Here is a 22,038-nt window from a genome sequence, read left to right as displayed (position 1 = left end):
GTAATTTGTGTAATTCCGGGCTTATCAGTAAAAGAGACCTTGGTGTCAGACTCCCTGATAAAATAAAGGTTAAATAAAATACAAAATGTTACACAACTGAAGTGGATTAGTGCTGTTTGCTGAGAGCTGATGCACCAAACGAATGATCAATTTATTACAATTTTTGCAGTATTTGATGAAGTTTCAATTCGTATAAATCACAAATTACACAATCTAACATATGGGCTTAGTTAGGCTATATCTTGATTATCAACATATATTTTCATTTCACCACCACAAGGTGGTGGCAAAAGACAACTACGAGAGATGTTTGAGATGCTGTTCTCTGTTCGTCTATATTTCCAGCTGGCGTTGCTCTCGTCTCGTGAGGAGGAGGACGCTGATATTCGCTGTCAAGTATTTGACCAATAAGGGGGCAGAAAGTAGGGCCTATTGGTCATGGATGGCAAAATGGGCCCAATCAGATGTTAATACTGCACATAGCAACCCCAATCACAGCTGAAGGGGGGCTTGGTCAAGAAGGTGTAGTAGTGGTTACCCCTCCCCTCTAAGCTGTCTTGTTTTGACACATTTTTGTTTTGCTTGATAAGCTAACCCAATTTTTTTCAATCAAAGCTAGCTGGTCAACACCACATTGAAACCATATATAGCTAGCTACATGTGTTTCTGTAATTTCAAACTATCTAAGTAATGTTGCTGATGTGCTAGCCAGCAAGTGTATCGTTGGGCACATTTGGAATACAATGCCATCTTCGATGGAAGGGTCTTCTAGAGAAGGTGAACCGTTTACTGTGAAACATGAGCTGAAAAATGGTAAGTTGTCCAGCTAGCGATATTTCTAGCTAGCTAACGTTAGATAATAATGTTAGCTTAATTTATCTAGCTACTAAATTTGCTAATGGTGATTAACGTTAACTAGCTAAATAACCGGTTAGCTAGTTAATGAAATGGCAACGGTTAGCTAACTTTGCTAGCTACAGTAGCTAACGTTACTCTGCCGCTGGGATTTGCAAGTGTAGTCTGTCAAATCCAAAAAAGGCAGGTAAAGTGTCAAGCCATGCAATTTGCTAAGCAAACTAAGTTAACTTGACCGTCGCCATGCAGACTCATGTTTTAAAAATGTGACATTAGTTATCATTCAGTCCACAAAATGACAAGTACAAAACATCCAACATTAGCTAACGTTAGAAGTAGAAGACCGAAGAGCGCTTGACAGAGGGGAGTGTTGGCCAATAGCTCATGTTAGCTAGATAGCTAGCTAGCTGTATGTATTAGCCAGTTTTCCATTCGTGGCGGTAGTTACATAACAGTAGTAGTAGGCAATATGCCTATTCGCGTCTTGTGTTCCGCCATGGTGGTGGTTTTGTTCGGCTGTCATTATTCCATGGATGTCAGGCGCGAGAACCTTGAGTGAGACCTGTCATCTGAGTGGCATCTTCAGTTGTTGAATACACTGCCCTGTCTGTCTTTCAAGTTTCCATTATCCCAACCCATCAAGCATTTTGGAGGATGTCACAATGTAATCATTTATTGCAAGTAAAATTGAACTGTTTTCTGTTGCTACTAAGAATGTCATCTTTATTTGCTTCATTTGATGTTACTCTGATTATGCCGACCAATGCTTGACAGTGTAATTACTATTAATTGATAGTCATATCCATGATCCAACATACATATGAATACTTAATTACAGAATTTTCCAAAGCTTGCCTCTAGCGCACTTCACAAAGCGTTGAGATCGCAGCGACTGTAAAGTAAAAAAACAGCCCTCTGAGGAAAGCCAGTCTTGTGAAGGGCACCGCACCACCAATGCTTCCATCCTAGTAACACACGTGCACATACACTCCAATTAAACCACATAAATAGACGATGCGTCCCTGTGAGGTTCTCGATGCACATCATTCTGTTTCCTCTAGATAGGAAGGTGGCCCCATTTCTGCCAAATATCTATCTATGATGCTAGCTCAATCTCAGCACTATGCAGCCTCAGCATTATTGCTGAGCCGTTCCTTAGCTGAGCAGCAGTCCACACTGTGTGAGAGTGATGGGCATGGGCTTATTAGGCTAAGGCTACATACAAGCTTCCCTCTCTCGCATCTCTCCTCTCTTATCTCTCTCCTCTCTTATCTCTCTCCTCTCTCTCTCTCTCTCTCTCTCTCTCTCTCTCTCTTATCTTATCTTATCTTATCTTTCCTGTCTTTCTATCTCTCTCGCTTGCTCTCTCGCTGCAATTAATGTGTTTGTGCACAAATCATTAGTAGCCATCATTGTTGTTCTCGCTCTCTCTCTCTCCCCTCCCCCCTCCCCTTAATGTGTTTGTGCACAAAGCATTAGTAGCCAACATTGTTGATATCTCTCTCTCGCTCTCCCCCCCTCCCCTCAATGTGTATGTGCACAAAGCATTTGCAGCCATCATTGTTGATATCTGCATGCAAAGTGTAGTGATCTATTCCAGGCTGTGTCTGAATATAATATGCCCTGTTCTAGATTAGAGGTCAGTTTAGTTGGTAACAATGCTTTTGCCAGCTGAAAAAACACAGAAAGAAGTTGTCATGCATGAACCCAGGAGGAATAATAAATAAATAAAGCGTGTTTTCAAAAACAGGGGTGTTGAAGAGAGAGAAATAAATTGGCTGGCTGAAAATAGTATTTTTTTTCCCCACTCACAGCTGTGTCTGTTTTCTGCTTTAGATAGGAAGGACTGCTGTAGCACGGGCTATTTAGCCAATTTTGTTACAATGTGCCCTGTCCTTGAATGTTGCATCACACATGCTCTGTTCTCATACACCTGTGGCTTCCCAGTTTATAATGCACTGACCTCTGACTTTGCCTTTAATGATCATCATCAATCTGTCGGTCATGTGTTTGTATGAGTCTTGTGCATGAGTGTTGATTTTAAGGATGGACCAAGGACTCAAGTCTCCACAAAATATACAGTGCCTTGTAAAAGTATTGAGACCCTTTGGATTTCTTCACAGTTTATTGTGTTAGAAGGTGGGATTAAAATTGATTTCATTGTAATTTTTTTGTCAACAATCTACACAAAAAATTTAAAATATACATCTACTCATTCAAGGGTTTATCTTTATTTTTACTATTTTCTACAGTTGATGTTGAGATGTGTCTGTTACTTGAACTTTGCAATTTCTGAGGCTGGTAACTCTGCTGCAGAGGATAAGTTCATTAGAGGTAACTCTGGGTCTTCCATTCCTGTGGCGGTCCTCATGAGAGCTAGTTTCATCATAGCGCTTTATGGTTTTTGCGACAGCACTTGAAGAAACTTTCAAAGTTCTTGAAATGTTCCGTGTTGACTGACTTTCATGTTTTAAAGTAATGATGGACTGTCGTTTCTCTTTGCTTATTTGAGCTGTGATTGCCATAATATGGACTTGGTCTTTTACCAAATAGGGCTATCTTCTGTATACCACCCATACCTTGTCATAACACAACTGATTGGCTCAAACACATTAAGAAGGAAAGAAATTCCACAAATTAACTTTTAACAAGGCACATCTGTTAATTGAAATGCATTCCAGGTGACTACCTCATGAAGCTGGTTGAGAGAATGCCAAGAGTGTGCAAAGCTGTCATCAAGGCAAAGAGAATATAAAATATAAAATATACTTTGATTTGTTTAACACTTTTTTGGTTACTACATGATTCCATAGGTGTTATTTCATAGTTTTGATGTCTTCACTATTATTCTACAATGTAAAAAAAATAAAGAAAACCCCTTTAATGAGTTGGTGTGTCCAAACTTTTGACTAGTACTGTATATTAGCATTTTCATGCTTCATATCCAAATCATCTATAAGTAACATCATTGAGATTTGAACATACATTTTTGATGATTTGGACATGAAGTGTGAAAATGCTAATATAGGTACAATTTACTTGCATTGGATTTGTGCTAAAAAGATAGCATTTGAAACATTGGACAACAAAAGCAAAGCATGGACTTCTGTCATACCTTGTCGAAAAACTGCTTACAGGGTAAGGAAACCAATTTGTCATTTTGTAATCTGGTTGAACTATCCCTTTAACATTGAGGGGGAGGGGTGGTCAGAACCTGGTAATATCAGGATGTAGGATGGGACATTTACCGATCAATGTTAAACCGATCAACTTCAATGACACATTTTTCTGAACAATGGGGGGGGGGGGAAACATCACCAAATTCACTGGGAATACATTACATAGGATTAAGAAACAATACTTTTCAGACATAGAGAGCTGATACTATATACACGTTGTTGGGGTGGGTTTGGGTGGCTTTTTGAGAATTTCTTTAGGTTCCTTATGACTAACTCATTGTTAAAAAAAGTTTGGTCCAAATCTGACATTAGGTACTATATTTATTGAATACTATATGAATCCTATAAATGAAAATGGCTTTGGGTGCAATCAATTAGCTTAATTTGTCAGAGATAAAATTATATTTCAACAAAATGTTGCAGGAATGCAATGTCTGTTTCTAACATACCCATAATCTCTGATTTTTCTGAAATTGTTTATTGATCCACCTTATGCTTTTAGAGGTGGAACAACCCTTTACCGACTGGACCCGATAGGGCCCTTCCTCTGTTAATTTTACGTGTGAAGTGATTAGAACTGCGCAAACTTATCATCTGTGTCAGCCAATTGCAACTCAATAAAACTTAGTGCTTATGTCCAGCTGAAACTGGTTCTGGCCACTCGCATGACGTGTGCCTGGTGCTGAGGACGGAGGGAGAGCAAGTGAGAGGAGCCTTGGCCTTGGCTACTGTTGATTGTGAAGATGGAAGCCTTTTTCATTGAAGTAAAACAAAAGTTAGAAAGAGTATAGTAAACAGAAGCCAGCAAGGGAAATGACCTCCGTGGGGACAAGTTTTAATATTGTATTAGACAAAGATGAGAAGAACATTGGTGCTGTCAAATAGACTGTATGCAACTCGATATTCAGGTTTGATGCAATTAAAAAAAAAAAAACGTTTATTTATTTTCATATTTATTATTTGTTTTCTCATTATTATTATTGTATATCATTATTGTTATTGATGGCCTATTTAAGAATCAAATCAAATTTTCTTAGTCACATGCGCTGAATACAACAGGTGTAGACCTTACAGGGAAATGCTTACTTACGAGCCCCTAAGCAACAATGTAATTAAAGAGCAGCTGTAAAATAACATTGCAAGACTATATACAGGGGGGTACCGGTACAGAGTCAATGTGCGGGGGCACCGGTTAGTCAAGGTAATTGAGGTAATATGTACATGTAGAGTTATTAAAGTGACTATGCATAGATAACAACAGAGTAGCAGCGGTGTAAAAGATGGGGGGGGGGCAATGCAAATAGTCTGGGTAGCCATTTGATTAGATGTTCAGGAGTCTTATGGCTTCGGGATATAAGCTGTTTAGAAGCCTCTTGGATCTAGACTTGAAGCTCCGGTACTGCTTGCCGTGCGGTAGCAGAGAACAGTCTATGACTAGGGTGGCTGAAGTCTTTGACAATTTTTACGAGCCTTCCTATGACACCGCCTGGAATAGAGGTCCTGGATGGCAGGAAGCTTTGCCACAGTGATGTACTGGGCCGTTAGCACTACCCTCTGTAGTGCCTTGCGGTCAGAGGCCGAGCAGTTGCCATACCAGGCAGTGATGCAACCAGTCAGGATGCTCTCGATGGTGCAGCTGTAGAACCTTTTGAGGACCTGAGGACCCATGCCAAATCTTTTCAGTCTCCTGAGGGGGAATAGGTTTTGTCGTGCCCTCTTCATGACTGTCTTGGTGTGCTTGGACCATGTCAGTTTGTTGGTGACGTGGACACCAAGGAACTTGAAGCTCTCAACCTGCTCCACTGGAGCCCCATCGATAACAATGGGGGCGTGTTCGGTCCTCTTTTTCCTGTAGTCCACAATCATCTCCTTTGTCTTGATCACGTTGAGGGAGAGGTTGTTGTCGTGGCACCACACGGCCAGGTCTCTGACTTCCTCCCTATAGGCTGTCTCGTCGTTGTCGGTGATCAGGCCTACCACTGTTGTGTCATCGGCAAACTTAATGATGGTGTTGGATTTGTGCCTGGTCGTGCAGTCATGAGTGAACAGGGAGTACAGGAGGGGAATGAGCACGCACCCCTGAGGGGCCCCTGTGTTGAGGATCAGTGTGGCGGATGTGTTGTTACCTACCCTTACCACCTGGGGGCGTCCCGTCAGGAAGTCCAGGATCCAGTTGCAGAGGGAGGTGTTTAGTCCCAGGGTCCTTAGCTTATTGATGAGCTTTGAGGGCACTATGGTGTTGAATGCTGAGCTGTTGTCAATGAATAGCATTCTCACATAGGTGTTCCTTTTGTCCAGGTAGGAAAGGGAAGTGTGGAGTGCAATAGAGATTGCATCATCTGTGGATCTGTTAGGGCAGTATGCAAATTGAAGTGGGTCTTGGGTTTCTGGGATACTGGTGTTGATGTGAGCCATGACCAGCCTTTCAAAGCACTTCATGGCTTCAGATGTGAGTGCTATGGGTCGGTAGTCATTTTGGGCTGGTTACCTTAGTGTTCTTGGGCACTGGGACTATGGTGGTCTGCTTGAAACATGTTGGTGTTACAGACTCGGACAGGTAGAGGTTGAAAATGTCAGTGAAGACACTTGCAAGTTGGTCAGCGCATGCTCGCAGTACAAGTCCTAGTAATCCGCCTGGCCCTCCAGGCGAATGTTGACCTGTTTAAAGGTTGTACTTACATCGGCTGCGGAGAGCGCGATCACACAGTCTTCTGGAACAGCTCGTGCTCTCATGCATTTTTCAGTGTTATTTTCCTCGAAGCGAGCATAGAAGTAGTTTAGCTCGTCTGGTAGGCTCGTGTCACTGGGCAGCTCTCGGCTGTGCTTCCCTTTGTAGTCTGTAATGGTTTGCAAGCCCTGCCACGTCCGACGAGCATCAGAGCAAGTGCAGTTGGATCTTAGTCCTGTAATGATGCTTTGCCTGTTTGATGGTTTGTCAGAGGGCATAGCGGGATTTCTTATAAGCTTCCGGGTTAGAGTCCTGCTCCTTGAAAGTGGCAGCTCTAGCCTTTAGCTCAGTGTGGATGTTGCCTGTAATCCATGGCTTCTGGTTGGGGTATATACGTACGGTCACTGTGGGGATGATGTCATTGATGCACTTATTGATGAAGCCAATGACTGATGTGGTGTACTCCTCAAAGCCATCGGAGGAATCCCAGAACATATTCCACTCTGTGCTAACAAAACGGTCCTGTAGCTTAGCATCTGCTTCATCTGACCACTTTTTATTGATCGAGTCACTGGTGCTTCCTGCTTAAATTTGTGCTTGTAAGCAGGAATCAGGAGGATAGAATTATGGTCAGATTTGCCAAATGGAGGGCGAGGGAGAGCTTTGTATGCGTCTCTGTGTGTGGGGTAAAGGTGGTCCAGAGTTTTTTTTATTTTTTATTTTATTTTATTTTATTTTTTTTTCCTCTGGTTGCACATTTAACATGCTGATAAAAATTTGGTAAAATGGATTTAAGTTTCCCTGCATTAAAAGTCCCCGGGCACTATGAGCTCCTCCTCTGGGTGAGCGTTTCTGTTTGCTTATGGTGGAATACAGCTCATTGAGTGTGGTCTTAGGCTGTTACTAAGTCTGTAGTGGTATGTAGACAGCTACGAAAGATACAGATAAACTCTCTAGGTAGATAGTGTGGTCTACAGCTTATCATGAGATACTCTACCTCAGGCGAGCAAAACTTCGAGACTTCGTTAGATATCGTGCACCAGCTGTTATTTACAAAATATATAGTCCGCAACCCCTTGTCTTATCAAACACCGCTGTTCTATCCTGCCGATACAGCATAAACCAGTTCTTTAAATATGCAAAAAGTGTTTCGTTTAATTTTGTTGAGACAATTTCATTGGGTAAATTAAGTTAGAACTCTTTAAAAAAAAAAATAGCTTCGTATTTATCATAAGTTTATTGCTGCCATTTGTTGGTTAGGCCTATGGTCGGCACTCACTTTTTTGGTAATTGCTGCAATATAAGTCTGTTTTTTAAAAACTTTTTAAACCACTTCTGAAAATATGCAACAATTGTTTTGTTTCATTATTTTGAGCCATTTTCTTTGGCCAAATTAAGTTCCAACTGTAATGTTTGCCGCAATATAATATAATTACCTCTAGGTCTATCTGTCTACTATAGGGCTACTCGCACTCAAACCATGAAAAGGAAAAACCAAAGATGCAAAACTTAATTTAATGCTGCAATATAATAACCTGTTCACATTTTCCCTATAAACAATGACTTGACTTACTTTTTGATATTCCCCTAATAAAGTTACAATTTTGTCAATGTTTGATATTGTATGGCTATTATTAGGCTTACAAGTAGCTACTGCAGCTCTATGAAGGCAGTGTGCAACGGTGCGCCAACTGACTCCAACAGGTGTGAAAGAAGGGTTTAGGCCAGGGCTATTCAACTATAGCCCCTGCTATATTGTGAATCGAGAGTTACCTGTATAACAGAACACAGAGGGTGGAAGCCCCTCCAACATAATCCAGGTAGTCAGGCATTTCCCAGGACATTTTACATTTACATTTTAGTCATTTAGCAGACGCTCTTATCCAGAGCGACTTACAAATTGGTGCATTCACCTTATAATATCCAGTGGAACAACCACTTTACAATAGTGCATCTAAATCTTTTAAGGGGGGGTTAGAAGGATTACTTTATCCTATCCCAGGTATTCCTTGAAGAGGTGGGGTTTCAGGTGTCTCCGGAAGGTGGTGATTGAGTCCGCTGTCCTGGCGTCGTGAGGGAGCTTGTTCCACCATTGGGGTGCCAGAGCAGCGAACAGTTTTGACTGGGCTGAGCGGGAACTGTGCTTCCTCAGAGGTAGGGAGGCGAGCAGGCCAGAGGTGGATGAACGGAGTGCCCTTGTTTGGGTGTAGGGCCTGATCAGAGCCTGAAGGTACGGAGGTGCCGTTCCCCTCACAGCTCCGTAGGCAAGCACCATGGTCTTGTAGCGGATGCGAGCTTCGACTGGAAGCCAGTGGAGAGAGCGGAGGAGCGGGGTGACGTGAGAGAACTTGGGAAGGTTGAACACCAGACGGGCTGCGGCGTTCTGGATGAGTTGTAGGGGTTTAATGGCACAGGCAGGGAGCCCAGCCAACAGCGAGTTGCAGTAATCCAGACGGGAGATGACAAGTGCCTGGATTAGGACCTGCGCCGCTTCCTGTGTGAGGCAGGGTCGTACTCTGCGAATGTTGTAGAGCATGAACCTACAGGATCGGGTCACCGCCTTGATGTTGGTGGAGAACGACAGGGTGTTGTCCAGGGTCACGCCAAGGCTCTTAGCACTCTGGGAGGAGGACACAAGGGAGTTGTCAACCGTGATGGCGAGATCATGGAACGGGCAGTCCTTCCCCGGGAGGAAGAGCAGCTCCGTCTTGCCGAGGTTCAGCTTGAGGTGGTGATCCGTCATCCACACTGATATGTCTGCCAGACATGCAGAGATGCGATTCGCCACCTGGTTGTCAGAAGGGGGAAAGGAGAAGATTAATTGTGTGTCATCTGCATAGCAATGATATGAGAGACCATGTGAGGATATGACAGAGCCAAGTGACTTGGTGTATAGCGAGAATAGGAGTGGGCCAAGAACAGAGCCCTGGGGGACACCAGTGGTGAGAGCACGTGGTGCGGAGACAGATTCTCGCCACGCCACCTGGTAGGAGCGACCTGTCAGGTAGGACGCAATCCAAGCGTGCGCGGTGCCGGAGATGCCCAGCTCGGAGAGGGTGGAGAGGAGGATCTGATGGTTCACGGTATCAAAGGCAGCAGATAGGTCTAGAAGGATGAGAGCAGAGGAGAGAGAGTTAGCTTTAGCAGTGCGGAGAGCCTCCGTGACACAGAGAAGAGCAGTCTCAGTTGAATGCCCAGTCTTGAAACCTGACTGATTAGGATCAAGAAGGTCATTCTGAGAGAGATAGCAAGAGAGCTGGCCAAGCACGGCGCGTTCAAGAGTTTTGGAGAGAAAGGAAAGAAGGGATACTGGCCTGTAGTTGTTGACATCGGAGGGATCGAGTGTAGGTTTTTTTCAGAAGGGGGTGCAACTCTCGCTCTCTTGAAGACGGAAGGGACGTAGCCAGCGGTCAAGGATGCGTTGATGAGCGAGGTGAGGTAGGGGAGAAGGTCTCCGGAAATGGTCTGGAGAAGAGAGGAGGGGATAGGGTCAAGTGGGCAGGTTGTTGGGCGGCCGGCCGTCACAAGACGCGAGATTTCATCTGGAGAGAGAGGGAGAAAGAGGTCAAAGCACAGGGTAGGGCAATGTGAGCAGGACCAGCAGTGTCGTTTGACTTAGCAAACGAGGATCGGATGTCGTCAACCTTCTTTTCAAAATGGTTGACGAAGTCATCCGCAGAGAGGGAGGAGGGGGGGAGGATTCAGGAGGGAGGAGAAGGTAGCAAAGAGCTTCCTAGGGTTAGAGGCAGATGCTTGGAGTTTAGAGTGGTAGAAAGTGGCTTTAGCAGCAGAGACAGAAGAGGAAAATGTAGAGAGGAGGGAGTGAAAGGATGCCAGGTCCGCAGGGAGGCGAGTTTTCCTCCATTTCCGCTCGGCTGCCCGGAGCCCTGTTCTGTGAGCTCGCAGTGAGTCGTCGAGCCACGGAGCAGGAGGGGAGGACCGAGCCGGCCTGGAGGATAGGGGACAGAGGAAATCAAAGGATGCAGAGAGGGAGGAGAGGAGGGTTGAGGAGGCAGAATCAGGAGATAGGTTGGAGAAGGTTTGAGCAGAGGGAAGAGATGATAGGATGGAAGAGGAGAGAGTAGCGGGAGAGAGAGAGCGAAGGTTGGGACGGCGCAATACCATCCGAGTAGGGGGAGAGTGAGAAGTGTTGGATGAGAGCGAGAGGGAAAAGGATACAAGGTAGTGGTCGGAGACTTGGAGGGGAGTTGCAATGAGATTAGTGGAAGAACAGCATCTAGTAAAGATGAGGTCAAGTGTATTGCCTGCCTTGTGAGTAGGGGGGGAAGGTGAGAGGGTGAGGTCGAAAGAGGAGAGGAGTGGAAAGAAGGAGGCAGAGAGGAATGAGTCGAAGGTAGACGTGGGGAGGTTAAAGTCACCCAGAACTGTGCGAGGTGAGCCATCCTCAGGAAAGGAACTTATCAAGGCGTCAAGCTCATTGATGAACTCTCCAAGGGAACCTGGAGGGCGATAAATGATAAGGATGTTAAGCTTGAAAGGGCTGGTAACTGTGACAGCATGGAATTCAAATGAGGAGATAGACAGATGGGTCAGGGGAGAAAGAGAGAATGTCCACTTGGGAGAGATGAGGATTCCAGTGCCACCACCCCGCTGGCTCGATGCTCTAGGGGTATGCGAGAACACGTAGTCAGACGAGGAGAGAGCAGTAGGAGTAGCAGTGTTATCTGTGGTGATCCATGTTTCCGTCAGCGCCAGGAAGTCTAGGGACTGGAGGGTAGCATAGGCTGAGATGAACAGCAGTCTAGGCCCCTTACTTTTTTCAATCTTTATCAATGACCTGCCACTGGCTCTTAGTAAAGCCTGTTTGTCTATGCATGCTTATGTCTGTGTGCCTTGGCAGCAGCTAATGGGGATATATAGTACATACAAATATTCTTACTGGGGGCCAGATGTAAAAAAAAAAAAAGAAAGGTTAAATTCAAGGGGGCATGACATTTTCCACATGCGATTATTCTTCGGAAGAACTGTATAAATAAAAAAGCAATGCACACACACCAATATACCACTTTTCTTAAAATGTAAATGTTGCTAAAAGTAATTAGGAAAGAAGTGGAGGACGCTCAACCAATGTGAGTCGAGGTGCAACCCCAAAAATGTGATAATCATTGAAAGTAAAAACCTCAACGCTCACTTTTTATTTAAACAAATATTAAAAGCTTCTTAAAAGTAATTAGGTAATTTTAAAATCATCTGAAATCAGAGCATCTCAATAAATAATACAAAGATATGTCAAATCAGGTAATGCCAAATTCCAGTCTGAAGGAAGTATGCTTTGGTTTCATTTCCCTCAGTCATTAGGTGCATTTATTTTGTCACAATCCTTTCTAAAAAGTCCTTGTGAGCATCAGAGAGGAAAATGGAGAGGGTCGTAGCTTTCAGGAATGGGGTCATAATATTTTGTATCTTAAACCGTTCAAACACGAGTTAAATTCGTATGAAGAAAAAAATAATCAACATACGTGCTAAAAACCGTCAGAAACCACAGTAAAGACAACCACAATAGTGGATTTGGGCCGGGATTTGTTTGCAGATCTTTTGTTAATGTTCAGAATTAATCAAATGGACAGTCTCTTAATAAACGGGCCGGATCTGGCTCGCATGCCGGCAGTTGAATAGCCCTGGTTTAGGCCTACCGGAGTTACTCCTTTAATCTAACAATATAATGCTTATCTTTATACAAAAATATTCTTATCGAAACTGTTGGAATTAGTCTCCTTCTGTATGCCCATATCTGTACAGCAGTAGTAGCCTCTTTGATAAAGAAATGCGAACATGGTGCCGGTATATCTCTGTTTCCCTTGGTATCTCTAGGGCTAGGCCTAAGCTTCTCTTCCTTTTTATATGTATTTTTTTATTAAATGTTTTTATTAAATGTTTTTATTGAATGTTTAAATCATACAATATACTTGCAGTGAAGCCGCTCAACAACTACATCACGTTAATCATCTAACGGACTCCCATCCAGAGCGACACACACAAGCAACCAGGATCAACGCCCCGCTCAAGGGCACGTCGACAGATCCCCCTACAAGGGCAACAAACGGGGACCTGAACCAGGGATCCACCGGCCCAAGCTCCCAACCGCCAACCCTCTAAGATCCCCCCACAGTTCCCCATGAGCTGACCCTCAAACATCCGAGCCCCCCTCCAGATTTTTTTTTTAAATAATAGTAATAAATAAAAATAAAAAATCCATTCCCCACCCCCAAGAGACACCCCATGCACCAACAAAATGAACACAAGAGAGAGAAAAAGAGAAAGACAAATGAAAACAGAAAACAACAATGCAAAAAACAACGAAGACATCAAGGACAACAAAAATCATAACAGCAAAGGCCCAATGAATATGTTTGAGTGCATGTATGGCATTATTTACCTGTGTGTGCGTGCGTGTGCATTTGAATGAGAGTGTGTGTGTGTGTATATGCATGTGTACAAACAGCTGTACGGCATCAGCCTCAGGCCAACCGGCATTAGCTGTAAAAACACTGCCCATCAGTGCCATTCAAACGTACTTTTTGTTTGTTTTATTTTTGACTTTATTTTTTAATACTTTTATCTTTGACTGTCATTCTATCCCCTGCCAAGCAACTCCACTCCCACTTGTCTCCAATTCCACATCCCAACCCTCAGCTTCCCTCAGCCCTCCCACCTTTCTCTGCTCACCTCCCACCCTCTTCGGATTTCTACGCACCATATATCTATGCTGTGATGTTTAACATACAATTTCTATCTAATCGAATAGAATCCACAGATTGCGAGTTGAAGATAAATACTTTTACTAAGAGTATTAGTATATTAGTAATTGACTGACCCGGTCTCTCCAGATCTCCCAACAGTTCTATTTCTAGGGTTTTAGATCAATGTTCTGTATTTTCAGCCATTCCTGAACCTGAGACCAGAAACAGGCTACCTGAGGGCAATACCAAAATAAATGGTCTATTGATTCTGTATCCTCACAACGAAATCTGCAGAGCTTCGATGATTGAATGTACCAAATATTCAACATTTTGTTGGTGACAAGAATTCTATATAATAATTTTAGCTGAAAAGCACGAAGTCTTGAATCTTGCGTTGTTTTATATATCAACTCATACACCATGTACAGTGGGGGGAAAAAGTATTTGATCCCCTGCTGATTTTGTACGTTTGCCCACTGACAAAGAAATGATCAGTCTGTAATTTTAATGGTAGGTTTATTTGAACAGTGAGAGACAGAATAACAACAACAGAAATCCAGAAAAACGCATGTCAAAAATGTTATAAAATGATTTGCATTTTAATGAGGGAAGTAAGTATTTGACCCCTCTGCAAAACATGACTTAGTACTTGGTGACAAAACCCTTGTTGGCAATCAGAGGTCAGACGTTTCTTGTAGTTGGCCACCAGGTTTGCACACATCTGAGGAGGGATTTTGTCCCACTCATCTTTGCAGATCTTCTCCAAGTCATTAAGGTTTCGAGGCTGACATTTGGCAACTCAAACCTTTAGCTCTTGGGTTTTGGGTCATTGTCATGCTGGAATACCCATCTACGACCCATTTTCAATGCCCTGCCTGAGGGAAGGAGGTTCTCACCCAAGATTTGACAGTACATGGCCCCGTCAAATGATGCGGTGAAGTTGTCCTGTCCCCTTAGCAGAAAAACACCCCTAAAGCATAATGTTTCCACCTCCATGTTTGACGGTAGGGATGGTGTTCTTGGGGTCATAGGCAGCATTCCTCCTCCTCCAAACACGGCGAGTTGAGTTGATGCCAAAGAGCTCCATTTTGGTCTCATCTGACCACAACACTTTCACCAGTTGTCCTCTGAGTCATTCAGATGTTCATTGGCAAACTTCAGACGAGTATGTATATATATTCTTCAGCAGGGGGACCTTGCGGGCACTGCAGGATTTCAGTCCTTCACGGCGTAGTGTGTTACCAATTGTTTTCTTGGTGACTATGGTCCCAGCTGCCTTGAGATCATTGACAAGATCCTCCCGTGTAGTTCTGGGCTGATTCCTCACCGTTGTCATGATCATTGCAACTCCACGAGGTGAGATCTTGCATGGAGCCCCAAGCCGAGGGATATTGACAGTTCTTTTGTGTTTCTTCCATTTGCGAATAATCGCACCAAATGTTGTCACCTTCTCACCAAGCTGCTTGGTGATGGTCTTGTAGCCCATTCCAGCCTTGTGTAGGTCTACAATCTTGTCCCTGACATCCTTGGAGGGCTCTTTGGTCTTGGCCATGGTGGAGAGTTTGGAATCTGATTGATTGCTTCTGTGGACAGGTGTCTCTTATACAGGTAACAAGCTGAGATTAGGCGCACTCCCTTTCAGAGTGTGCTCCTAATCTCAGCTCGTTACCTGTATAAAAGACACCTGGGAGCCAGAAATCTTTCTGATTGAGAGGGGGTCAAATACCTATTTCCCTCATTAAAATGCAAATCAATTTATAACATTTTTGACGTGTTTTTCTCGATATTTTTGTTGTTATTCTGTCTCTCACTGTTCAAATAAACCTAACATTAAAATTATAGACTGACAATTTCTTTGTCAGTCGGCAAACATACAAAATCAGCAGGGGATCAAATACTTTTCCCCCCACTGTACCATGGAATCGGCACATCAAAATCTCTTCCCAACTATTTTGCAATCTGTATGGCACAGCTGTCAACATCCTGGTCCTCAAATGAAACTGGTATACTTTCCTGTTTATGCTATTTTTATTCCTCCGCCAGTTTTGATCCTTTAAATTGGGCAGACAGACCAGTTCCCTACCTCCTCCCGCTGCCACCTGCCTCCTCCATTTTTGGGATAATGCTGTAATCAATTGGTTGTACTCTTGAATTGAGCAGACCTTCCCATACAATTCTGATAACTCCATGAAAGACAACTCTACCATTCCAATTTACAATATCATTTAAAGACAAAATACCCTTCCCATAAATACAAGTATTTTATCAACTAGCACATTTGACTTCAGCCATAATATTTGTTGTAATATTTGTTCTATCTTTTCAGTGGGATGAAATTGATGTTGTAGGCAGCTCCGCAATGCTTGTTTGAAAAGAGAGATATTTTGAAAAAAGTATCATTTTCAATTAATTGAAAATGAGACATGGCAATCTGCGCAAAGGCCATTTTTTTCTTATTAATCTACTTGAGAACCATTTAGGGTTCAAGTAAAACTTTTGAATGAGTGAAGCTTTTAGAGAGATGTTTATTGCTTTTATATTTAATAATCTCAACCCACCCAATTCATATTCATTATATAGATTAGCACGCTTTATTTTGTCTGGTTTAGCGTCCCAGATAAAGCGAAATATTTTTTGCTTACATGATTTGAAAAACGAATCATCAAGAGTAGGCAGTGCCATCAGTGAGTAAACTGAGATATGACTAAGGAGTTAATCAGGGCAAGTGTTTCATAAATAGACAGGTATTTACCTCTCCATGGTTTGTATTTATTATGGATCCCCATTCAGCAGCTACACTTCCTGGGGTCCAGCAAAATTAAGGCAGTTTATACAATTTTAAAACATTACAATACATTCACAGATATCACAAAACTGTGTGCCCACAGGCCCCTACTCCACCACTACCACATATCTACATGACTAAATACATGTGTATGTATAGTGCGTATGTTATTGTGTGTGTGTGTGTATGTGTATGCATGTGCCTGTGCCAATGTTTGTTGCTTCACAGTCCTATTGCCAATGTTTGTGTTGCTTCACAGTCCTATTGTAAGGTGTTTTTTAAAATCTATTTTTACTGCTTGCGTCAGTTACTTGATGTGGAATAGAGTTCCATGTAGTCATGGCTCTATGTAGTACTGTGTGCCTCCCATAGTCTGTTCTGGACTTGGGGACTGTGAATATACCTCTTGTGGCATGTCTTGTGAGTTATGCATAGGAGTCCGAGCTGTGTGTAATAGTTTAGACAGAGCTCGGTGCTGGAGAGATTGACATGCATATTATTAATATTAGCTCTCTGTGTACATCCAAGGGCCAGACGTGCTGCCCTGTTCTGAACCAATTGCAATTTTCCTAAGTCCTTTTTTGTGGCACCTGACCACACGACTGAACAGTAGTCAAGGTGCGACAAAACTAGGGCCTGTAGGACCTGCCTTGTTGATAGTGTTGTTAAGAAGGCAGAGCAATGCTTTATTATAGACAGACTTCTCCCCATCTTAGCTACTACTGCATCAATATGTTTTGACCGTGACAGTTTACAATCTAGTGTTACTACAAGCAGTTTAGTCATCTCAACTTGCTCAATTTCCACATTATTTATTACAAGATTTAGTTGCGGTTTAGGGTTTAGTGAGTGTTTTGTTCCAAATACAATGCTTTTAGTTTTAGAAATATTTAGGACTAACTTATTCCTTGCCACCACTCTGAAACTAACTGCAGCTCTTTGTTGAGTGTTGCAGTCATTTCAGTCGCTGTAGTAGTTGAAGTGTATAGTGTTGAGTCAGCTGCATATATAGAAACTCTGGCTTTACTCAAAGTCAGTGGCATGTCATTAGTAAAAATTTTTAAAAGCAAGGGTCCTAAACAGCTGTGTTCTGTTAGACAAGTAACTCTTTATCCACATTATAGCAGGGGGTGTAAAGCCATAACACATACGTTTTTCCAGCAGCAGACTATGATCAGTAATGTCAAAAGCTCTACTGAAGTCTAAGTCTAGCCCCCACAATCATTTTATCATAAATTTCTCTCAGCCAATCATCAGTCATTTGTGTAAGTGCTGTGCTTGTTGAGTGTCCTTCCCTATAAGCATGCTGAAATTCTGTTGTAAATTTGTTTACTGTAAAATAGCATTGAATCTGGTCAAACATTTTTTTCCAGAAGTTTACTAAGGGTTGGTAACAGGCTGACTGGTCGGCTATTTGAGCCAGTAAAGGGGGCTTTACTATTCTCAGGTAGAGGAATGACTTTAGCTTCCCTCCAGGCCTGAGGGCACACGCTCTCTAGTAGGCTTAAATTGAAGATGTGGCAATATCGTCTGCTATTATCTCCAGTAATTTGCCATCCAGATTGTCAGACCCCGGTGGCTTGTCATTGTTGATAGACAACCATTTTTTCACCTCTTCCACACTGACTTTACGGAATTCAAAAGTACAATTCTTGCCTTTCATAATTTGGTCCGATATACTTGGATGTGTAGTGTCACCGTTTGTTGCTGGCATGTCATCCCTAAGTTTGCTTATCTTGCCAATGAAAAAGTCATTAAAGTAGTTTGCAATATCAGTGGTCTTTGTGATGAATGAGCCATCTGATTCAATGAATGAAGGAGCCGAGTTGGCTTTTTTCCCCAAAAATGTCATTTAAGGTGCCCCAAAGCTTTTTACTATCATGCTTTAGATAATTTATCTTTGTTTCATAGTGTACTTTCTTTACTTTTTATTTAGTTTAGTCACATGATTTCTTAATTTGCAGTATGTTTGCCAATCAGTTGGGCTGCCAGACTTAATTGCCATACCTTTTGCCTCATCACTCTCAACCATGCAATTCTTCATCAATCCAAGGAGATGTAAGTTTTTACAGTCATTTTCTTAATGGGTGTGTGCTTATTAGTAACTGGAATAAGTGGTTTCATAAATGCGTCAATTGCAGTGTCTGGTTGATCCACATTACACACCCCAGACCAGCAAATATTCTTTACATCATCAACATATGAATCACTACAAAACGTATTGTATGACCTCTTATACACTACATTAGGCCCAGCCTTTGGAACTTTGGTTTTCCTAGATATGGCTATTAAATTCTGATCACTACATCCTATGAATTTGGATACTGTTTTAAGGCAAATATCTGCAGCGTTAATAAAGATGTGATCAATACATGTTGATGATTTCATTCCTGTGCTGTTTGTAACTAACCTGGTAGGTTGACTGACAACCTGATCCAGGTTGCAAGCACTGGTTACAGTTTAAAGTTTTTTCCTGAGTGGGCAGCTTGATGATAGCCAGTCAGTATTTAAATCAACCATAAAATATACTTTTCTGTTGATATCACATACATTATCAAGCATTTCACACATATTATCCTGATACTGACTGTTAGCACTTGGTGGTCTATAGCAGCTTCCCACAAGAATGGGCTTTAGGTGAGGCAGATGAACCTGTAGCCATATTACTTCAACAGTATTTAACATTAGATCGTCTCAAAGCTTTACAGGAATGTGGTTCTGAATATAGACTGCAACACCGCCTCCGTTGTCATTTCTGTCTTTTCGGTAGATGTTATAACCATGTATTGCTACAACTGTTTCATCAAAGGTATTATCTAAGTGAGTTTCAGAGATAGTCAGAATATGAATGTTATCTGTTAAAAGTAAGTTATTGACTTCATGGTCCTTGTTTGTTTCTTAGCCCTTATTAACATATGTAGCCTATTTGTAGCACTGGTTCCAGAATCTTGTCAATTTTTACAAGTTTTCTATTGAAATTCATTGTGGAATGCTCATTTATATATTTTGTGATATGAGTACCAAGTATGTCTACTTCACCGTCAGCCCATTTTATAGGTAAACTGCAGGCTAATGTAAAATGTCAATTTATTTAATTTTTTTAAAGATCCAATACGTCATATTGTACACTTATCATAATTAGGTTTTAGTCCAGAGAGTCCAGAAAAGTTATCTAGGTCTTCAATGAGACATTGCAGGGATCTAGCTTGCGAACCTAATATAAAACTTGAGTCATCGGCATACATGGACACCTTTGTTTTTAAGCCTTGGATTTCTAATCCTCTAATATTGTTGTTATTTGATCTGATTTTAATAGCTAGCATTTTGATGGTTATAACAAATAGATATGGTGACAGCAGACACCCTTGTTTAACTCCTCTTGACAATTCAAAACGCTGCCGATATGCCATCAAGCCCTGGGGTTTTTCCAGACTGAAAGTATTTAATAGCCTCAATGTTCTTCCTCTGTAATTTGGCCTTCGCACTGATCTTTCTGTACATTTGTTAATTTTTTATTTTTTATTATTTGAAAATAATTCCTTACAATCATCGTCATTCAGTGGGTGAGGATGAGAAGGAAAAGAGAACATCTGCTTAAAATATTTAGCTTCCTCTTTTAAAATATAATTCTGAGAATCATAGATGACTCCGTCTTCAGTAATGAGTTTCTGCCAAATATTTTTGTTAGCGTTCCTGTGTTGGAGATTCAGGAAGAATTTGGTGCATTTTTCTCCATATTCCATCCAGTTTGCTTTATTGTTGTAATAGATTACATTAGATCGTTCTTGAATAGGTTCCTCCAGTTCTTTTTGTTTTTCCTCTAACTTATTTTGTATCTCTGTAGTATCGTTTTTATTGCTATCTACCTGTACTATTAGTTCATGTATTTCCCTTGTTTGTCTTGTCTCTTTAGCCAGAAACTTCTTTTTTATTATTGATGAATATTGAATTGAATGACCTCTGAAGGTATCCCAAACAATAAGGGGATTTGCTGAACCTATGTTATACTGGAAAAATTCAGTTATACATTCTTTTGTCTTAGTTAAAAATAAATTGTCCTCCGGTAAATTGTCCTTTGATTAAATTTCCAATATCCCCGTCCATGTGGAAATTCTATAAGAGTTATGCGAAGGCCAATTAGATGATGATCCGATCGCATTCTGTCTCCTATTAAAAAATTTTTTTAACCTTTGATGCAAGAGAGAAAGAGACAAAGTAGTCAAGACGACTAGCTTGATTAAGTCTCCTCCATGTATATCTCACTAGGTTGGGGTTTTTTAGTCTCCAAATATCCACTATTTCTAATGTCCATAATATTTGTGATATCCTTAAGGGCACGGTGATGATGGTTTGTAGAGTGATTTCCTTTACGGTCCATTGAGGTACTTAACACTGTATTATAATCTCCCACCATAATGATTTGATCATTTGTTGCCTGTAAGTTCAATGAATTTGTATAAATATTTTCGAAGAGTATGGATCATCCTGATTTGGACCATATAGATTAATGAGCCAAATCTCTTTTTCGTCCACTTTCATATTCAAAAAGATCCACCTTCCTTGCAAATCATTCTTCACAATTGTTTTGGTTAATTAATTAATATCATCACACCTTTTTGAGTTCCTTTGTCCATGACAGAAAATTATTTCACCACCCCATTCCTTTTTCCATGCATCTTCATTAGAGTAGAGTGAGTTTCCTGTAAACAGTCTGTTATATTCCTTTTCTTTTAGGCACTGTTAGGTTCTAATTTTCAGAGTAAAAACACAACGGACACAATGAAAGCTTAACTAGGTTTATTCTTCCCAGATGATCAATATAGCTGCATTAGACAAAAACATTTCCACACAAGCCCTGATATTTAACCCTTTCTCCGAGGCTGAGTCTCCTCCTACACATCTGAACAGCCAATGCATCTCTGTTGCAAGACAGAACCTTAGTGATATCTGTTCTTCCTCACTTCATCTGACCTGACCTCTACCCCAAAGTGCTCACTCCTCCCCAACTCAAGGTTGTCATGGTGATTGGTACTAGACTGTGTCTCTTCCCTCCCATAGGATCCATGATGGCTAACAATAACATATCCTGACATAATGTATACGTTATACATTACCCTCTCTTCCTCAGTGACATTAATAGGTATATGTCATTTTCAGAACCCAACACCACGTAAAGACTGATATTTTTTTATAATCTGCTAAACCGTTACAATTATAACTGGCTATACTTATTTCACCCCTTACCATAACTAGATACTATTCTCAGGCTAAATTGACCATAATTAGTGCTTGTAAAGTTACTGCCATCAGAGGTCTTATGACGGTCAACATTTGAGATTTTAAATGTCTGATATGTAGAATTCAAGAAACAGGTTCTAACAATATTTGTTTTATTCCCTTGTCTGTGAGCCAACGTCACAGATGTTAGAAAATTGGGTCAAGATATTATGTGTGTAGTAAATCTGAGTAGGTTGATGTGTGTGATATTGGATGTGATTTTAGTGAGTGTGTATGATGTCTGGATAAGAGTAAGACTATAATGTGTGATGTCCAAATAAATAATAATCCAGCTAATTTGCATGGTTGAGTGTCCGTGTGCATGGTTGAGTGTCTGTGTGCATGGTTGAGTGTTTTCCTTTTTATAATTATTTTTAAATATGAATATCATACAGTGGATGCCTTGGCCTCTATATGCATGCAATACCTTGATGCATTTGCACTTAAATCTCTAACAGCTGAACCGTGAGGTGGACAATTATTGTTTTAGGAAAGTAAAAGCAAGCGGCTATAAAGTTTTGAATATGCTACACAACAAAATACATTTTTGTTGTTGTAATTTGATATAGCCAA

At 41.4% G+C, this 22,038-nt stretch overlaps 1 protein-coding gene across 2 annotated transcripts in view; it reads left to right on the top strand.

Annotated features, from left to right (window-relative positions):
- Window positions 1-527: 527 nt before the first annotated feature.
- The window catches only part of LOC106611337 (ribosomal protein S6 kinase alpha-5), a 58,384-nt gene continuing 36,873 nt past the window's right edge, over window positions 528-22,038 (top strand). For both annotated transcript variants that reach the window (XR_006770995.1, XM_045723632.1), the window contains exon 1: window positions 528-813. Coding sequence is in view for 1 of the 2 variants with exons in the window: in XM_045723632.1 (XP_045579588.1) it covers window positions 744-813 (70 nt within the window). In the remaining variant the exon portion in view is untranslated. The remainder of the gene's footprint in view (window positions 814-22,038) is intronic.

Source organism: Salmo salar, chromosome ssa09 (genome assembly GCF_905237065.1).
Source record: "Salmo salar chromosome ssa09, Ssal_v3.1, whole genome shotgun sequence".
NCBI classification, from domain to species: Eukaryota; Metazoa; Chordata; class Actinopteri; order Salmoniformes; family Salmonidae; genus Salmo; species Salmo salar.
Note: the sequence above shows the minus strand (reverse complement) of the source record. Positions and strands in the feature narration are given on the sequence as shown.